Genomic DNA, 17,463 nt, shown 5'->3' with positions numbered 1-17,463 from the left:
CATAGCAAGTTTTCTATGTTTTGTTTATAATGTTCTTCAGTTGTGTATATGTTCTTCATAACGAATTTAAAAGAAACATAGAAGAGACAGTGTCGAATGTGATTAATTCTAAAATAACACTCGACAGAGTGTAATTTCAGTCTAATTCAAAGAAAAAACTCTTCGTTTCACAAACATCAAACTCTTCGTTATTATGAAGTTCATCACATAAGCTATTTAACAGTATGTATAATGTATTGAACAAAGCTATTTCATGATTTAATTCATTTTTCTTTCATGCGAAATCTATTTGAAAACCATATCCATGAAAAACATAAAGCATATACGGTCAGATTATTAGTGATTTTGGTTAAGAGGCAAGTTTATTTTAGTTGAACCGAACCATAATTAGTCTATCAGTTTCGTGTGTATTTGAATGAGGAGGTGACGAAAAAATCTTTTATAATGTGGTACACTCATAAATAATATATGGAATTTAGGTAACTAAAATTTATGTCTTTATTTATTAACAGAAATAACTAAATGCACATAGCTCAATGAAAAAAGGAAAATTCATATCGAATATATATGCTTGATTCACAATTCTTTCATGAGGTAAATATGGGAATTTATATTTAAGAAAGAAATTACTTTGTCACGAAGTTATCAATTGCCAAAAAAACTAGGTAATTAAAAATCGATATTAATTGATTTTGCGGTTTTGGAAGAAAAAACATAAATTTACAGGTTTGGCGGGAAAACATAATTTTACGATTTTGGTGAAAATGTGATTTTGTGGGAAAATATATTTTCACTGTTTTGACAAGAAAACATAATTTTATGATTTTGGTGAAAACGTGATTTTGCAGTTTTGACGGAAAAACATAATTTTATGGTTTTGACGGGAAACATGATTTTGTGGTTTAGATTAGAAAACGTGATTTTTCGGTTTAGGCCGGAAAACATAAATTTGTGATTTTAGCGGAGAATGATTTTCAAGTTTTGATGAGAAAACATGATTTTACGGTTTTGGCAGGAAAACGTGATTTCACGGTTTTGGCGGGAAAACATAATTTTACGGCTTTGTTGAGAAAACATGATTTTGTGGTTTTGTTGAAAAATTTGATTTTAGGTCTCGGCAAGAAAATGTGATTTTGCAGTTTTGGTGAAAAACGTGATTTTGCGGTTTTAACGAAAAAACATGTTTTTTTTTTCAATTTAGAAAATCTTAAATTTTTAGGTTTATTGGAGTTAATGGGTTTCAATTCAACTGAACAAATTTAATTTTTTGGTTTAATATGGTGAGATCATTTGGATTTGGTCTTGACTAACACATGGTCGTTAAGCCCATTTCATATCTCTACTCTCATCTATCTATTCAGCAAAATATCTAAAAGTAAAAAAGGACCTTTACCAATTCTATTGTTGTGTTAAAGCCCTTTAAAACCATGTGGAGAATCAAGGTTAAAGTTATTAGACTTGATTAATAGGGGCGAAATTTTTAATTTTATTTGGGGCAAAACTATTCTAAAAATCAGGGTATTAAATGTTAAATTGTTTTGATAAAAAAAAATGTTAAATTGTTTTCCTGAAACCATAACCAAGAATTTATACTATTACAAGACTAATATAATTTGTAGTAATCTTTTTTTTTTAATTTTAATTTCTCATTCTTATGTAAAACATTGTGAACAACCAATATTATTAATTATATAAAACATAAGTTATATTTGATCGGTCAGGACAGAAAATAATTACACAGTAAATCAAAAGCTTCGCAATATTTGTGTTAAGATCATAATATTTGATTAGGAAATTGCCAGCCTAATACTAATTCTAAAACGTATTGTAGTTAACGACGTATCAGCATTGTTTTATCCGAGTATGGCAGTTTAAAAATATATTAAATATATATATATATATATATATATTTATATTTAAAAACTAAATTTTGTTCATATTCCATCAGTTGAACATTAAAGGAGTTATGAATCGGGCTTAAAAATGCTAAGTTTTTTTTTTCTGGAAACGCTAAGTTTTAATCTCTTATTATATTACAATTGTTCTCAATCCAATGTTTTAAACAATCTACAATAACAAAGACACAGAAAATATAATAATACTATAAAGTTTTTAAATTAGTCAACAGTATATATTTTATGTTATAATCATGTACACTAATCTTGCGCAAGGCGCAGGTCTTATCCTAGTGTATATATATATGAAGTAAAAAAATGTAATAAAACTTAATGCTATCTCTTTCTTTATTAATTACAAATCAAAGTACATAGTATTAAATTCTTTGATTCAATAACCTATTTTTAATTTGCATTATTACGTGTAATATGGAGAGTCCATGTAACTATTTTAGATATACATTTATCTAGAATTTAAATAGTTTGTAACTGAAGCTTTCTTTATATTAAAGGAGAAACAAAAAAAATATCTTACAAAAGAATGTCGTTTTCGTAATTATCAGACTTTCCAAATAAAATTATTTTACTTTTTTTTCTGAAAAAAGAAAAGAAGTAAGAAAGGCTTCTTCATCAAACATAACGTATTGCTTCATCTTCTTCCTCTTCTCTAACATTCCCCGGTATGGGTCTCACGGACAATGATCTATAACAGACCAAAAAGACAAAAAGAAGTCTACATAGACCAATTGTGATCTATCATGGACCAAGGGCTGGTAAATTACCAATTTGCCATTAATGAAAGTGGCATGTGAACCATTGGATCAAATAATGGAAACTCTAATCTCGGTCGTCCAATTTTCTTCTTCCTTTCTCTTTCTCTCGCCTGGGTCCCACCCAAAATCCATATTAACTCCCTCACATCTTCATCTTCTTCATTACTCAACCACCCACGAAAATTCATTTCAATCACCAACCAAAGTTCTCTTCTTCAAGTTTTTATCCACAAACCTTTAATTCTGTTTCTTAGGGTTCTTCTACAGCTTTTCTCGTCCTTGAAACAGCAAATGTGCCTCGTCCTTGGTCTTGAAATCGCTTGGTAAGTGTATACTCTCTCCCTCTCCTTCTCTCTCACTCTTCTCTTCTTTTTTATTTGTTTTCTGTTTAGTTTTAGTCCCATAATATGTATGTTACCATTATGAGTCAGGTTCCATGGTTTAAGATAACGTTCTTATAGTATGAATCATGATATTGTAGATTAAATCATTTTTTACATTGGTTACACTGGTACAACAGACGTTGAGTACACCTGGTAAACCTGGTAAAACTCGTTAAGAATAACACTAGTACAACTAGTAAACCTGGTACAACTCTAAGTAACACTGAATAAGACTATGGGTAAAACTTGTATAACTCTTAGTAGTCCTTTGACAAGTCAAATACTAGTATAACTAGTATAACTTATAAACGACTGTTACATGTAAACCAGTATAACTGGTAATACTAGTATAACCCGTATTTTAGCGACTTTAGAACTCGTATAACTGATATAACTTGTAAGCTGTAATGTTGGTTTTAACTCTTTTCAGGAACTATGGATGGTACTGGAGCTGTGGTGATACATTTTGATCATGGTGGAGACAAAAATATTTATACATTAGTAATGAGAGGAAAATATGAGGAGATAACCTATTCTCGCTTGGTTGATAGAATAGGCAAGAAAATGAATATCGATGTAGCTGCGACGAAGCTTCAACTGAGCTACTATCCCCTGGTCGTGGATAATAAGAGGCCTTGTTATATTTTGGATGATGAAGATGTTTTAGGATATTTAATGGAGGTGGATAGGAAAAACCGGCGTAGTGTTTTGCATGTGGAGTTTTCCGAAAATATCTCAGAAAATCAGAGTAACGAGCAGTTTTCTATGAACGAGGAAATTCAGATTGATGCCAGAGCTAATGATGGTATGGCTGGAGTTGAGGAGTTGGCAATTGTTCCTCAAAACCAATCAGATGGGTATAATCATGAGGAGTTAGCAATTGTTCCTCCAAGACAATCAGATAGGTATGAGCATGAGGATTGCAATGAAGAGGGTGATGAAATGAATGATAGGGAGGAGTTGCCGGCTGTTACACCATCTGTAGACACAATTGTCAATGCTGAGTGGGATGATGGTATTGATATGAGTTTGTATCAAGAATTTGCGACTAAGGAAGAGCTGAGGAATTTAGTGGACGCAGGAGTGCATTCGAATTGTTTTGAGGTTGATATAATCAAGACGAATCGTACTGTTTATGTATTGAAATGTCGTGGGGTTGGATGCAGATGGTATTTACGAGCTGCAAGGCTGAAAAACTCAGCCTTTTTCAGTGTCAGAACGTATAGAAAGATGCATACGTGTACTCGGGGAGAGGGAAGTGTAACCAAGAGGGGGAAAAGAGGAACACCAAGCTTGGTCGCAGGAGTGGTGCATGAAGATTATCCAGGCCAATACAAGACTCCAGATCCAAAGTCTCTCATAAAGTTGGTGAAGAACAAACTAGGTGTCACGGTTTCATATTCTACAGCTTTGAGAGGGAAACACAAAGCTGTCAGTGATTTGCGTGGTAACCCTCAGGAGAGTTTTGCTAGACTTCCATCTTACTTGTACATGTTAGAAAGAATGAATCCTGGTACCATCACAAGATTAGTAGTGGATGAGAAGAAGCAGTTTAAGTATATGTTCTTTGCGCTTAAAGCTTGCATCGAAGGGTTTCAAGCAATGAGGAAAGTGATAATAATGGATGGAACTCACCTGAAGGGTGTGTATGGAGGAGTGCTTCTCATTGCCACTGCTCAGGATCCAGATCATCATCATTATCCCCTCGCTTTTGCGGTAGTAGATGGTGAGAAAAATGCGAGCTGGGAGTGGTTTTTGACTATACTGAAAACTTTGATACCAGATGATCCTCAGCTTGTTTTTTGTACTGATAGAAACCAATGCATCATCAAGAAGGTGCACGAGGTGTACCCAATGGCGATCCATGGATATTGCATTTTTCACTTGTCTAATAATGTTGCCGGAGCATGCAGCAAAGTTAACAAGAAAGGGGTTGCCAGAAAGTTTAGAAAAATTGCTGGTATGTACACAGAGGTCGAGTTCAGAAAAAGCTACAATGATTTCAGGAGAACGTTGCCTCAAGCCGCTGAGTATCTAGATGAGAGTGTTCATGAGACCAAATGGGCAAGATGTCAATTTCCGGGAGAAAGGTACAACATAGATACAACCAACACTGTTGAATCAATCAATGGTGTTTTAAAGGAACCAAGGAAATATGCATTGTTGCCAATGCTTGATGTGATCATTGGGAAGATGGTAGAATGGTTTAACAAATATCGTGATTTATCTTTACGCGTTCCAGAGAGACAGATACTAATTCCCTACGTGCATGGGATATTGCATCACAGTTATCCGAAGGCAAAAAAGCTCACGGTGATGGAGCTAAACAGATTTGAACGTCAGTACACTGTGATTGGCAAAGATGGTCAAGGTTATTATGTTGATTTAGGCAACGGAACATGCCAGTGCAAGTGTTTTGATATTGATCGGTATCCTTGTGTGCATGCACAGGCTGCGATCATCGCGCGTGGAGAAATGTCTGAAGACTATTGTTCTAAGTATTATTATATGGAGCAGTGGACTTTGGCATATTACAAGACAATATATCCAGTGCCTCATCATTCATTATGGGAAAGTTATGAAATTCCAGATGAAATCCTATCTCAGGTTGTCTACCCTCCGCATGTGGAAAGAAAGAAAGGAAGACTACAAGAAACTAGATTTCCATCAGCTGGGGAATATCGGAGGAAGAAAAAGAAGAAGTATCCACCATTGGTGTGTGAGAATGATGGAATTGACAGCGATGAAAGTGGAAGCGATGGAATTGATGAATGAGTCTTACTTATGTGTTATGGAACTTGCTTATGTCTTGTGAGTCTTACTTATGTGTTATGGAACTTGCTTAGTCTTGTGAGTCTTACTTATGTGTTATGAAACTTATTTATGTGTTGTAGAACTTATTTATGTAATGTGTTGTTTCTGTCAGGTACAACAGGTACAATTGGTAAAACTTCATTAAACCTAACATTCATGTTTTTGTGTTGTTATACTGGTACAACTAGTAAAACTAAAAATAAGTTATACTGGAATAACTAGTTCAACTATGTCTAGTTTACTAAAATAGGTTCTACTGGAATAACTAGTACAACTATGGAGGATCTGAAATTTAAATATTATTTTAGGTTTTTTCATATTAATAAAACATTCAAATGGTCTAATTTTAAGTGTTTGGATAGGTTTCTTTGTGTTTTGTATTGTTTTTTTTTTTTTTCTGGATTTCTACCTCCATCACAAAAGTTTGCTTGATCTACCTTATACTTTTAAGGTTTGTTAACATATTTGTCCACATATTTTTTGAAAAACATACATGACAAGTATTTTCACAATAGTGATGATTTCATTGTATCCGGGCAAACACATGTTAACATAAATGAGTGGTACAACTTAGATAATGGTATTTCTCTTTGGTACAACTAATATATTCAGGTTTCACTGCCAAAGTACAACTCTGTACAAACTAGTATAACTAATAAACTAGTACAACTTTGTGCAAGCCAGTATAACTAATAAATTAGTACAACTTTGTAGAAACCAGTACAACTAAAAAACTAAAACAACTTTGTGTGCATAATGAGTTTCAAATAAGTGGATTCCCAGATAAGTCCTACACTTTTTAATTTAACACTAGGTGTACTAGTTTTTCTAGTTATACTACTTTCATATTTTTTGGCATAGTTGATGCTGTAATGTTGTTTTACTTCCCACCTGTAATTGCAACCTGTTCAACCACCAAGTTTGGATTTAGGTTTTAAAACACACACACATACAAGTTTTAGGTTTTAAAACACACACACATACAAGTTCATCCGTTTTAGGTTTTAAAACAAACACATACAAGTTCCAAAAACAACAACATAGTTCAGCCAAATCAGTTTGGCGTAAAAGGAGACCTCAACAAATGAGAACGCTTGGGCACCCTCTTTGGCATCTCAGCAGGATCCTGTGAATCTCCAACCGAAGCTGTGTTCTCTAAAGCGTCATCAACTCTAACCTCACCTTCCTTCTCCAAAGCATCATCATCTACAACCTCATCTGTCTTGTCCACAACAGCTTTTTCCGCAGCAGCCTTCTCAAATCTCTCTGCAGTGTCTGCCATAATTTGAAGTGTAGATTGCTCATCTCCATCTTCAGTATCTACATTGAACAAAAATACATCCTGACTTAGATCATCATCATTAAAAATAAAATTTGAAGTTATATGTTATCATGACTTACCTTGCATCAACTTCTCAGCCTCTACCTCGATATGTTTCTCACCATCCTTCTCAGCCTCTGCCTCAATCTGTTTCTCACTATCCTTCTCAGCCTCATCACCCTTGTCAGCCTCTGCCTCAATCTGCTTCTCACCATCCTTCTCAGCCTCATCACCCTTGTCAGCCTCATCACCATCCTCGCCCTCCTTATCAGGCTCATCATCACCATCCTTATCAGCCTTATCACCATCCTCACCCTCCTTATCAGGCTCATCATCACCATCCTTATCAGCCTTATCACCATCCTTGTTAGTCTCATCACCATCCTTATCACCATGTATCTCACCCTCCTTATCACCATGCATCTCGCCCTCCTTATCACCAAGTATCTCAGCCTCCTTATCACCATACATCTCGCCCTCCTGGAACGACCAACTTTCTCTCTGGATTTTTTCTTCTTCCAACTCCTTTACTCTTGCTTCCAGAAGACGAATTGTTTCGTCTCTCAATGCAAATCCATCATCCATTCTTTTGTTCAACTTCAACTCTAATTCTCTTAAACTCTCACGACCTGCTTCGCCCCCTGTTTGAACTCCTGCCTCACCCCCTGCCTCGCCTCCTGCCTCGCCTCCTGCCTCTCCTCCTGCCTCGCCTCCTGCCTCGCCCCCTGCCTCGCCTCCTGCCTCCTCTTGTTGCTCTCGGGTTCTCACATCCATCTCATATAGATCCGGCCAGAAGATTTTTTTCCCTGGTTCCATTAGGATCTTGTTCCAACTGTCAACAGCTATGTCTAGCGTATCCGAATCATCTATCAGCTCCAAGTCTTCAAAAGTCCCTTCATCCATTATTTCATACAAAAGGTCTACTTCATTTCCTTTTGGTTCCAAAACACTGATAATCTCCTGAAATGACCAACAACAAATTACACATTTAATTAACTATGAACTTGAAGAAAATGACATAAACAACACTTAAAAAAATTATAAGCTTTTACCTTTGTGTTTCCTAGCGTCCGATAAATCATGTCAAGTGGAAATCCTGTTGTTCCGGTCCTCTTGAACTTCCATTTGCACATTCTTGGACAACCATCAAAACAGTTTGGAACAGGCTCTCTGAATCTTTCCCTAAGGACAGGGATACATTCAAATGCTAATATCTGCACATCATTTCACACAATCACTTTAGTTATATTATAACAAATATGCTTATGAAAAATGTTATTCATATACCTCCAAAGGGTTGATAAACCCAGGAAATACCCACTGTGCATGCTCTGGGATCCCATCACGAAAATGATCCCTTACATGAAAAATCTCCTTCATGCAATCATCAAAGGTGTAACGGCCCCATGGAAATTCGGTGCAAAACTCCAAATCTTCTACTGCTTGGAGAAGGAAATACTCAATGAAGTATCCTGCTTTGGACCTTCCTCTTAAAACTGTAGCCAGAAAGTAAAGAACCGCCATCCTCAGACGATCGCCACTACCATCAAATTTCATCTTCTGAAGTTTCTCCTTAACATCCGCTTCTGTCACTTGCAGACCCTTTTCCTTCCCATCCTTTGTCTTCTTCACTTTAAAATACTTTCTCGCAAACTTCAGTCTCCCTATGCTCTGATAGTTTTCTGGATATGAGTGGCAGTATAAACCAGAGAGGAGGCTATGTTCCCTGATAGAGTATCTAATTGGAACACCGTTTACCCCAAACCAAGCTTGTCGACCCTTCTCTGTATGCATAGTACGAAGTAGCAACATCCACAATCCCATCACTTTTCTTGTTGAGGTACAATCCATGTGGAATATATGCTTGAACTGAGGATGTTCCTGAAACCAACTCTTCTCTGAGGCATCCAACTTACCAATCGTCTTGTTCAGAAAATCGTGTTGATGGCACCTTGAGGAGAGCTTGCAACCCTTTCCATAGTTGCTCGGATTGAAGAAAAAACCAGCAGGTCTGTCAGCTTCTACGGTCATATCATCACTCTCAACCTGAAAAATACAAACAAAATACAAAGAATAAATAACTGAGTTATACAACACATAAACACTTAGTTGTACCAGTTACACTAATTAAATTAAAAATAATATTACTAGTTCTACCAGCAAGCCTAGTTATACAACAACAACACCATCTCATTAAACAGTTATACAAAATACTTCTCTAGTTATACTAGTCAGACTACGTATAAGAAGCGTAGTTGTACCAGTTATATTACTTATAAAAAAAAATTTACTAGTTATCCTGAATTTGTTTACAACATATTATTACCAGTTGCACCATTTTCACTCTTTTAGTTGTACTAGTAATTTAATACTCGGTTGTATTAGTTAGACTAATTATACTTTTCATAGTTATACCAGTTATATTAGTTATAAGAAGTGTGGTTGTACTAGTTATACTAGTTCCATTGATTCTGTTTTACAACATTTTATTACCAGTTGAACTAGTTTCATTCTTTTAGTTGTACTAGTTACACTTCTTATATAATCACTACTTATTTTTTTTTTCGACCCTATGATAAATATTTCTAGAACCATTTAAGTTGACTTGTTTACCGTTCTTGGAGCGTCGTTGTCAATGGCAGCAGATCCAATAGCAGCCTCATGTGAATTTGAATCTATGTTGTTAGATCCAATCTGCTCACGGTTCCTATTTGTTAGTCCAATTTTATCATAAAAATTCCAAAACCATTTTAATTGATTTGTTTACCGTTTGCCCGTCATTGTTAATGGCAGCCTCGGGTGAGCCTGATTCTCTGTTGGTAGAAGTTATTGGAGCTTGCAGTGGATTCTCCGCCTCATTGGGTGTTTGAGTAGGTGATTTTTGTGGCTCAATCGGAACTGATGGGCTTGGCGTACCCTCTCTATCATCCTGCGAAGGTAACTCCGTTGATAGTGGCGGATAATGATCAGGATCGGCTTGATGTTCTGGTGAAGATGCGGTCTGAGGCCGCTTGGTTGGATTGGACGAGGACTCATCGTCTACACCACTGTCTCGCTTCCTCTTCTTCTCTGCGGTTTCAATCTTCTTTTTCTCTGCATCTCTTTTTTTTTTAACGGCTTCTCTCCTCCTTTTCACCGCTGCTTGTTTTTTCTTTATCACAGAGTCTTTCTTCTTCTTTTCCGCCTCAGCTTTCTTCTTCTCCACCGCAGCTTTCTTCTTCTCCACCACTGACTCATTCTTCTTCTTCTTCTCCGGCGCACCTTCTTTGTTCGTTTGTTCGGTGAAACGAGTCTTTGGAGCCATAGTGTTTCAAAGAGTAACACGAAATAGAGAAACAAATGAGATAGAGGGAGATCGTGATGATTGTGGTAGAGTTTGATTAGTGAGATGAGATAGAGGGAAGGGGGAGAGATCGTGAATTTTTTTCTGTTGGTTATGTCGGGGAAGAGGAATTAGGGATTTAGTTTGATTTAGGGGGAAGGATCCGGGAAGGGCACGCGGGTCGGGTTAGTGGGTGGGGTAGGTTGGTTGGATATGTAAATAAGTTAAAGTTTTAGGTTTTATAGTATTTTCAGCTTAATTTCGATTTATTATTAATTCATTAAAAAAATAAAAACAGAAGTGTCCTTTTCCAGATTTTTGTGTGCCCATTTGGTCGATCTCAGCATTTGATTCGGGTCTCACCACTTCTTAACTTCTCTCTCTCTTTTATATCTTCTTGATAAGTATGAAGAACCCATCTCAATTCAGATCCAATCATACCCTTCTCTTCTTTCTCTAATCACCAATCAAACAAAACACACAACCAACAACAACAATTCAGCTTCTGTAATTACAATCTGGGTATGTCGAAATCTTCTTTTCTTTGCTTGTTTTAACTTAAATTTTGTTTTTCTTAAATTAGATAAAGAGTTTAGTCATAATTACTTTGAAAGTTTGATTGATAGCTAAGTAAAGGAAAAAATTTGAAACTTTTCAAGAAAATCAAGAATCTCTTTAAACCCTTTTTTGAAGATTTACTCAATTTAAGGAAAAGAAAATGAGAATTTGGGTTTTTGGTTGAGTTTAGGGACAAGAAAGCATGGCGATGTTAGTTGAGCCACCAAATGGGATCAAACAGCAAGGGAAACATTACTACTCCATGTGGCAAACACTGTTCGAAATCGACACTAAGTATGTTCCCATCAAACCCATCGGAAGAGGAGCTTACGGTGTGGTTTGTTCTTCCATCAACCGCGAGACCAACGAGAAGGTCGCCATCAAAAAGATTCACAATGTGTTCGAGAATCGCGTTGACGCCTTGAGGACGCTGAGAGAGCTCAAGCTTCTTAGGCACGTGAGGCATGATAACGTGATCGCGCTTAAAGACGTTATGCTCCCTACGAATAAATCGAGTTTCAAAGATGTTTACTTGGTTTATGAGCTGATGGATACTGATCTTCATCAGATCATTAAATCCTCTCAGTCTCTTTCTGATGATCACTGCAAATACTTCTTGTTCCAGGTAATGTAACTCTACATTTCTCATGTATTATCTTCTTATTTTTTATAATACCAGGAGGTTCGGGGTTCAAGCCTGTAATCACAGCATGTTATATTAATTTCGTCCCAGCCGTCACTCGAACTAGTGACCTCTGACACAATGGCCAGGGTCTGATGTATTATTAGTTAGTTAGTGATATTGGTTTTTGTTTTGTTGTTTGTTTAGTTGCTAAGAGGACTGAAGTATCTTCACTCTGCAAACATCCTTCACCGAGATTTGAAGCCAGGGAACCTCTTAGTCAACGCTAACTGCGATCTAAAGATATGCGACTTCGGGTTAGCTAGAACGAGCCAGGGAAATGAACAGTTCATGACCGAGTATGTGGTCACGCGTTGGTACAGAGCACCTGAGCTTCTTCTCTGCTGTGACAACTACGGAACCTCCATTGATGTCTGGTCGGTTGGGTGCATATTCGCGGAGATTCTTGGTCGAAAACCGATATTCCCGGGGACGGAATGTCTCAACCAGCTTAAGCTCATCATCAACGTCGTTGGTAGCCATCCTAACCCTCCATCGCTTGAGATGTTTCCTTCATCCAATTCTTTCTCACCGTCGTCTATGTTCTCAGTGTGTGCATCTCTAAGTGGCTTCTCGATGCTCTTTAGATCGATGCTCAACGATTTCGTACCGGACCAGCTCCGTTCCTACATCTACGAGAACGTACTGGGCAGACTATTCACTCCGAGTTCGAAGAATCTCACGTTGATTATCGACGAGAACTCCAAGTATAAGAGAAACCTAGTCTACGAAGCGGCGGAGATGTACCTCCGCACCAAGATCGGCCCCGAGACTGAGCGTTTACGCGTTGCAAAAACTCCGAAGCAGAAGCACTTGAATGTCACGATAGCCAAAGGAGAAGCGATCCGCGATACGTTCGAGGACTTCCAGGTGAGGTGGTTATATGTTCAGACGGAGAAGGAGAACAGTGAGAAAGTAAAACGGTACTACGAGCTCACATTCGAGAAGAAGCTGAGAGAGAGAGTCTTGGACTCTTACTTGAACCACGTTATCGCGGAGTCGGAAAAGATCAAGAGGGACCTGAGAGTGGTGAATCTCTATAGCCGAGATGTGCCTGGGAGCAGGGACGACGATGGTTCTTCTTGCGGGAGCTGGGGATGTATAAGTCTAGAGCATCCTTCGACGTTCGACACATTGGCGATGGATCCAAGTGCAAAGAAGAAGATAATCGATGACTTGGAGAGGTTTCTGAAGAGGAAAGAGTTTTACAAGAGAGTTGGTAAAGCATGGAAACGTGGTTACTTGTTGTATGGCCCACCAGGAACTGGTAAATCTAGCTTGATAGCCGCCATGGCTAATTACCTAAAGTTCGATGTGTTTGATCTTGATCTTAGTAATATTTATGACAATGGTGAACTGAAGAGGATTTTGTTATCCACCACGAATCGTTCTATTTTGGTGATTGAGGATATTGATTGCAATGCTGAGGTGAGAGATAGGGAAGACGAGAATCAAGAAATTGGAAAAGCTAGAGGAAAGAGGAAACGCAGGGACGATGAGTATGACGATAGTGAGGATCAAGACACACAGGTGATATTTTTTTATAAGAACAAATTGTGAATAAGTTTGGGTTTAATTTGATTTGAGATAATCTTTACTAATATTGTCTTGAGTAGTTGACTCTCTCAGGGATTCTGAACTTCATTGATGGGTTATGGTCAAGTTTTGGAGATGAAAGAATCATCGTGTTCACGACAAACCACAAAGACCGGCTTGATCCTGCGTTGCTACGTCCTGGAAGAATGGATATGCATATCAATATGTCGTATTGTACAGGCTTAGCATTTAGGACATTGGTTTCTAATTACCTTGGTTTAGATGGCTTAAACCATCCTCTATGTGAAAAAATCGAGAAGCTGATAGATTCTACGGAGGTTACTCCAGCTGAGTTAGCTGAAGAGTTGATGCAGGACGATGATACTGATGTTGTTCTCCGAGGAGTAATTAGCTTTGTTGAAAAGAGGAAAGACGAGAAAAGCAAGGTCAAGGCCCAGGAGGATGTTTCTGCTTGTAACGAAGTTGTAACTAAGATAGATGATAGTGACGGGAAACAGAATAGTACGAAGAATCAGAAGCAGGCTGGTAAAAGGGGCAGGAAAAGGCAAAAACTTATGTAGAATATAATAGCACCCCCATTACTGAACCTCATGAAAGGGGTTCACAAAGTATTTTTTTATTATTTTTTTTGTTTGATTTTTGTTTTAAAAAAAAAAATTAATTAATTGGACCAATCGCGGGCCGCCACATGCTGTGAGATCCGCGCTACAGTGATGAACCTGGTTCACTAGGAAGAAGTGAAGAAAGACAAGTTCATCACTATTCATTATTTTAATATTTTTTTTTTTTTGGAATCTGTGTGAACCTCCCATAAGTTCACTAATGGGGGTGCTCTAATGTCTAATGAGTGAACCAAACCCTTTAGTTTTGGTTTTAAGTATCCGGCTTGAAACTTACTAAAACTATTTTCTGTTTAGTTTGTGTCGATTTAAATTTGTGATTTGAGTTTTGGTTTAAAGTGAGACTTATTTTACTCAACAGAAAATTAAGTTCTGATACAATTGTTATATATAATTAGATATACATAATTAGATTATATATGTACACATGTATCAAAACTTATTTATTCGGTAAATATTCTATCTCTATAGTTGATGCAGGATGATGATTTTAATGTTTTTCTGTGTAGAGTATTAAGAGCATGTTTATTGCAGGTCTCTTAGGTTGGGTCTCGTAGCGTAATATAAGATACGGTCTCTTAGCTTTTAACTAAAAAAAATTAAAAGACGTCTCTTATTTTTTATAGTTAAAAGCTAAGAGACCGTATCTTGTTTTACGTTAAAAAATTCAATTTAAGAGATCTACAATAAACATGCTAAAAGTTTTTTTATATTACATTAAAAAACTCGACCTAAAAGATAAACATGTTTTTTATAGTTTGGATGAGAGAGTATTATTGATCCCGGCAGCCACGCTTATCATTTTAAATCTCCTTTTCAAAAGCCTCTGACCGAGAGAGAGTATCTAAGAGTTGTTGTACTTGACGCACTTTCCAGGCTTTGTAGTTAGGTTTTACTTCACCAGCTTTCAGTGGAAACTTCGGACAAAAAAGAGTGTTGCCCAATATACGTAAGCCACGTGTCATATTCCACTGTACCCACGTGCTTAGCCGGTTGCTTGATCCAATCCTTCGCTCTTCTCAAGTCTCCATATTCGTGTACGTATGTATATATATATGAAGTAAAAAAATGTAATAAAACTTAATGCTATCTCTTTCTTTATTAATTACAAATCAAAGTACATAGTATTAAATTCTTTGATTCAATAACCTATTTTTAATTTGCATTATTACGTGTAATATGGAGAGTCCATGTAACTATTTTAGATATACATTTATCTAGAATTTAAATAGTTTGTAACTGAAGCTTTCTTTATATTAAAGGAGAAACAAAAAAAATATCTTACAAAAGAATGTCGTTTTCGTAATTATCAGACTTTCCAAATAAAATTATTTTACTTTTTTTTCTGAAAAAAGAAAAGAAGTAAGAAAGGCTTCTTCATCAAACATAACGTATTGCTTCATCTTCTTCATCTTCTCTAACATTCCCCGGTATGGGTCTCACCACTTCTTAACTTCTCTCTCTCTTTTATATCTTCTTGATAAGTATGAAGAACCCATCTCAATTCAGATCCAATCATACCCTTCTCTTCTTTCTCTGATCACCAACCAATCAAAGCACACAACCAACAACAATTCAGCTTCTGTAATTACAATCTGGGTATGTCGAAATCTTCTTTTCTTTGCTTGTTTTAACTTAAATTTTGTTTTTCTTAAATTAGATAAAGAGTTTAGTCATAATTACTTTGAAAGTTTGATTGATAGCTAAGTAAAGGAAAAAATTTGAAACTTTTCAAGAAAATCAAGAATCTCTTTAAACCCTTTTTTGAAGATTTACTCAATTTAAGGAAAAGAAAATGAGAATTTGGGTTTTTGGTTGAGTTTAGGGACAAGAAAGCATGGCGATGTTAGTTGAGCCACCAAATGGGATCAAACAGCAAGGGAAACATTACTACTCCATGTGGCAAACACTCTTCGAAATCGACACTAAGTATGTTCCCATCAAACCCATCGGAAGAGGAGCTTACGGTGTGGTTTGTTCTTCCATCAACCGCGAGACCAACGAGAAGGTCGCCATCAAAAAGATTCACAATGTGTTCGAGAATCGCGTTGACGCCTTGAGGACGCTGAGAGAGCTCAAGCTTCTTAGGCACGTGAGGCATGATAACGTGATCGCGCTTAAAGACGTTATGCTCCCTACGAATAAATCGAGTTTCAAAGATGTTTACTTGGTTTATGAGCTGATGGATACTGATCTTCATCAGATCATTAAATCCTCTCAGTCTCTTTCTGATGATCACTGCAAATACTTCTTGTTCCAGGTAATGTAACTCTACATTTCTCATGTATTATCTTCTTATTTTTTATAATACCAGGAGGTTCGGGTTTCAAGCCTATAATCATGTTATATTAATTTCGTCCCAGCGGTCACGGTCACTCGCCAGGGTCTCATGTATCATTAGTTAGTTAGTGATATTGGTTTTTGTTTTGTTGTTTGTTTAGTTGCTTAGAGGATTGAAGTATCTTCACTCTGCAAACATCCTTCACCGAGATTTGAAGCCAGGGAACCTCTTAGTCAATGCTAACTGCGATCTAAAGATATGCGACTTCGGGTTAGCCAGGACGAGCCAGGGAAATGAACAGTTCATGACCGAGTATGTGGTCACGCGTTGGTACAGAGCACCTGAGCTTCTTCTCTGCTGTGACAACTACGGAACCTCCATTGATGTCTGGTCAGTTGGATGCATATTCGCGGAGATTCTTGGTCGAAAACCGATATTCCCGGGGACAGAATGTCTCAACCAGCTTAAGCTCATCATCAATGTCGTTGGTAGCCAGCAAGAGTCTGATATTCGGTTTATAGACAACCCGAAAGCTCGAAGATTCATCAAGTCTCTTCCTTACTCGAGGGGTACACATCTCTCCAATCTCTACCCGCAAGCCAATCCTCTGGCTATAGATTTGCTGCAGAGGATGCTAGTGTTTGATCCGACCAAGAGAATCTCTGTAACCGATGCACTCTCGCACCCGTACATGGCGGGACTGTTTGACCCTGGTTCTAATCCACCTGCGCATGTCCCAATCTCTCTGGACATAGATGAGAACATGGAGGAACGGATGATCAGAGAGATGATGTGGGACGAGATGCTTTATTACCACCCTGGAGCTGAAACTGCAAACCCCTAATCACCATCGTCATCATCCAGTTGTCTTTTTTTCCTTCTAAAATGCAGCTTTGATGTTATGTTTATATAGCGAGTGTTTTCATCTCGCCTTTTTATTTAGATACAGTTGAGTGAGTGAGTAATAGCAAAACATAATTTGAAGAACTGATTTAGTATCTCTTTTCAATTTTGTAAATGTGAATCGTGTGAGAACGTTTTTAAGTTAAGGGCTTGTTGTTCTTCATTGTCTTTGAGCTGATGAGTTTACGTCATATTTTCAGACAAAACCCTGTATTGTTTCAAGAAAGTGATACAAGTCTTTGGATACTACAAAATTATCAAAGAGATCCTATATATATTTGGGACAAGCATCATCGGCTATAGAGATGGCAAGGCTTTGTTGTCGACAATTCAAAATGTATGAAGCAAAGGATA

General features: G+C 37.1%; 4 protein-coding genes across 7 annotated transcripts; 3 read left to right on the top strand and 1 right to left on the bottom strand.

Annotated features, from left to right (window-relative positions):
* The first annotated feature begins 2,276 nt into the window (after nt 1-2,276).
* LOC103837845 (AAA-ATPase At2g18193) lies at nt 2,277-14,314 on the top strand. Of its 3 annotated transcripts, XM_033280841.1 has the most exons (7): nt 2,279-2,581; nt 10,865-11,030; nt 11,257-11,691; nt 11,896-12,223; nt 12,299-13,278; nt 13,365-13,873; nt 14,144-14,314. In XM_033280841.1, exons 3-6 carry the CDS (start codon nt 11,269-11,271, stop codon nt 13,863-13,865), a joined length of 2,232 nt encoding a protein of 743 aa, XP_033136732.1. In that variant the 5' UTR covers nt 2,279-2,581; nt 10,865-11,030; nt 11,257-11,268; the 3' UTR covers nt 13,866-13,873; nt 14,144-14,314. The 3 variants fall into 3 exon arrangements, with proteins under 3 accessions (XP_033136731.1, XP_033136732.1, XP_033136733.1); XM_033280840.1 differs by having other exon boundaries at nt 2,277-2,581; nt 11,896-13,278; nt 13,365-13,869; nt 14,140-14,314; XM_033280842.1 differs by lacking the exon at nt 14,144-14,314 and having other exon boundaries at nt 2,285-2,581; nt 11,896-13,278; nt 13,378-13,620.
* LOC103873328 lies at nt 2,592-5,980 on the top strand. The gene is made up of 2 exons (XM_018659527.2): nt 2,592-2,991; nt 3,482-5,980. The coding sequence occupies exon 2, from the start codon at nt 3,487-3,489 to the stop codon at nt 5,824-5,826; it is 2,340 nt and encodes a 779-aa protein (XP_018515043.1). The 5' UTR covers nt 2,592-2,991; nt 3,482-3,486; the 3' UTR covers nt 5,827-5,980.
* Nucleotides 6,763-10,858, bottom strand: LOC103837869 (uncharacterized protein At3g43530). Its single transcript, XM_033280839.1, has 6 exons — nt 9,954-10,858; nt 9,800-9,880; nt 8,474-9,232; nt 8,239-8,400; nt 7,267-8,146; nt 6,763-7,185 (listed from the first exon to the last, which is right to left on the bottom strand). The coding sequence occupies exons 1-6, from the start codon at nt 10,488-10,490 to the stop codon at nt 6,920-6,922; spliced, it is 2,685 nt and encodes an 894-aa protein (XP_033136730.1). The 5' UTR covers nt 10,491-10,858; the 3' UTR covers nt 6,763-6,919.
* Nucleotides 14,315-15,268: 954 nt separating the features above from the next.
* Nucleotides 15,269-17,277, top strand: LOC103837844 (mitogen-activated protein kinase 7). Of its 2 annotated transcripts, none has more exons than XM_033280846.1 (3): nt 15,269-15,524; nt 15,751-16,185; nt 16,367-17,277. In XM_033280846.1, the coding sequence occupies exons 2-3, from the start codon at nt 15,763-15,765 to the stop codon at nt 17,048-17,050; spliced, it is 1,107 nt and encodes a 368-aa protein (XP_033136737.1). In that variant the 5' UTR covers nt 15,269-15,524; nt 15,751-15,762; the 3' UTR covers nt 17,051-17,277. The 2 variants fall into 2 exon arrangements, with proteins under 2 accessions (XP_033136737.1, XP_033136738.1); XM_033280847.1 differs by having other exon boundaries at nt 15,275-15,524; nt 15,740-16,185.
* The last annotated feature ends 186 nt before the right edge of the window (nt 17,278-17,463 follow it).

This window comes from Brassica rapa, chromosome A09, assembly GCF_000309985.2.
Source record: "Brassica rapa cultivar Chiifu-401-42 chromosome A09, CAAS_Brap_v3.01, whole genome shotgun sequence".
Classification (NCBI taxonomy): domain Eukaryota; kingdom Viridiplantae; phylum Streptophyta; class Magnoliopsida; order Brassicales; family Brassicaceae; genus Brassica; species Brassica rapa.
The sequence above is the reverse complement of the archived record's forward strand: the minus strand, read 5'-3'. Positions and strand labels throughout refer to the sequence as shown.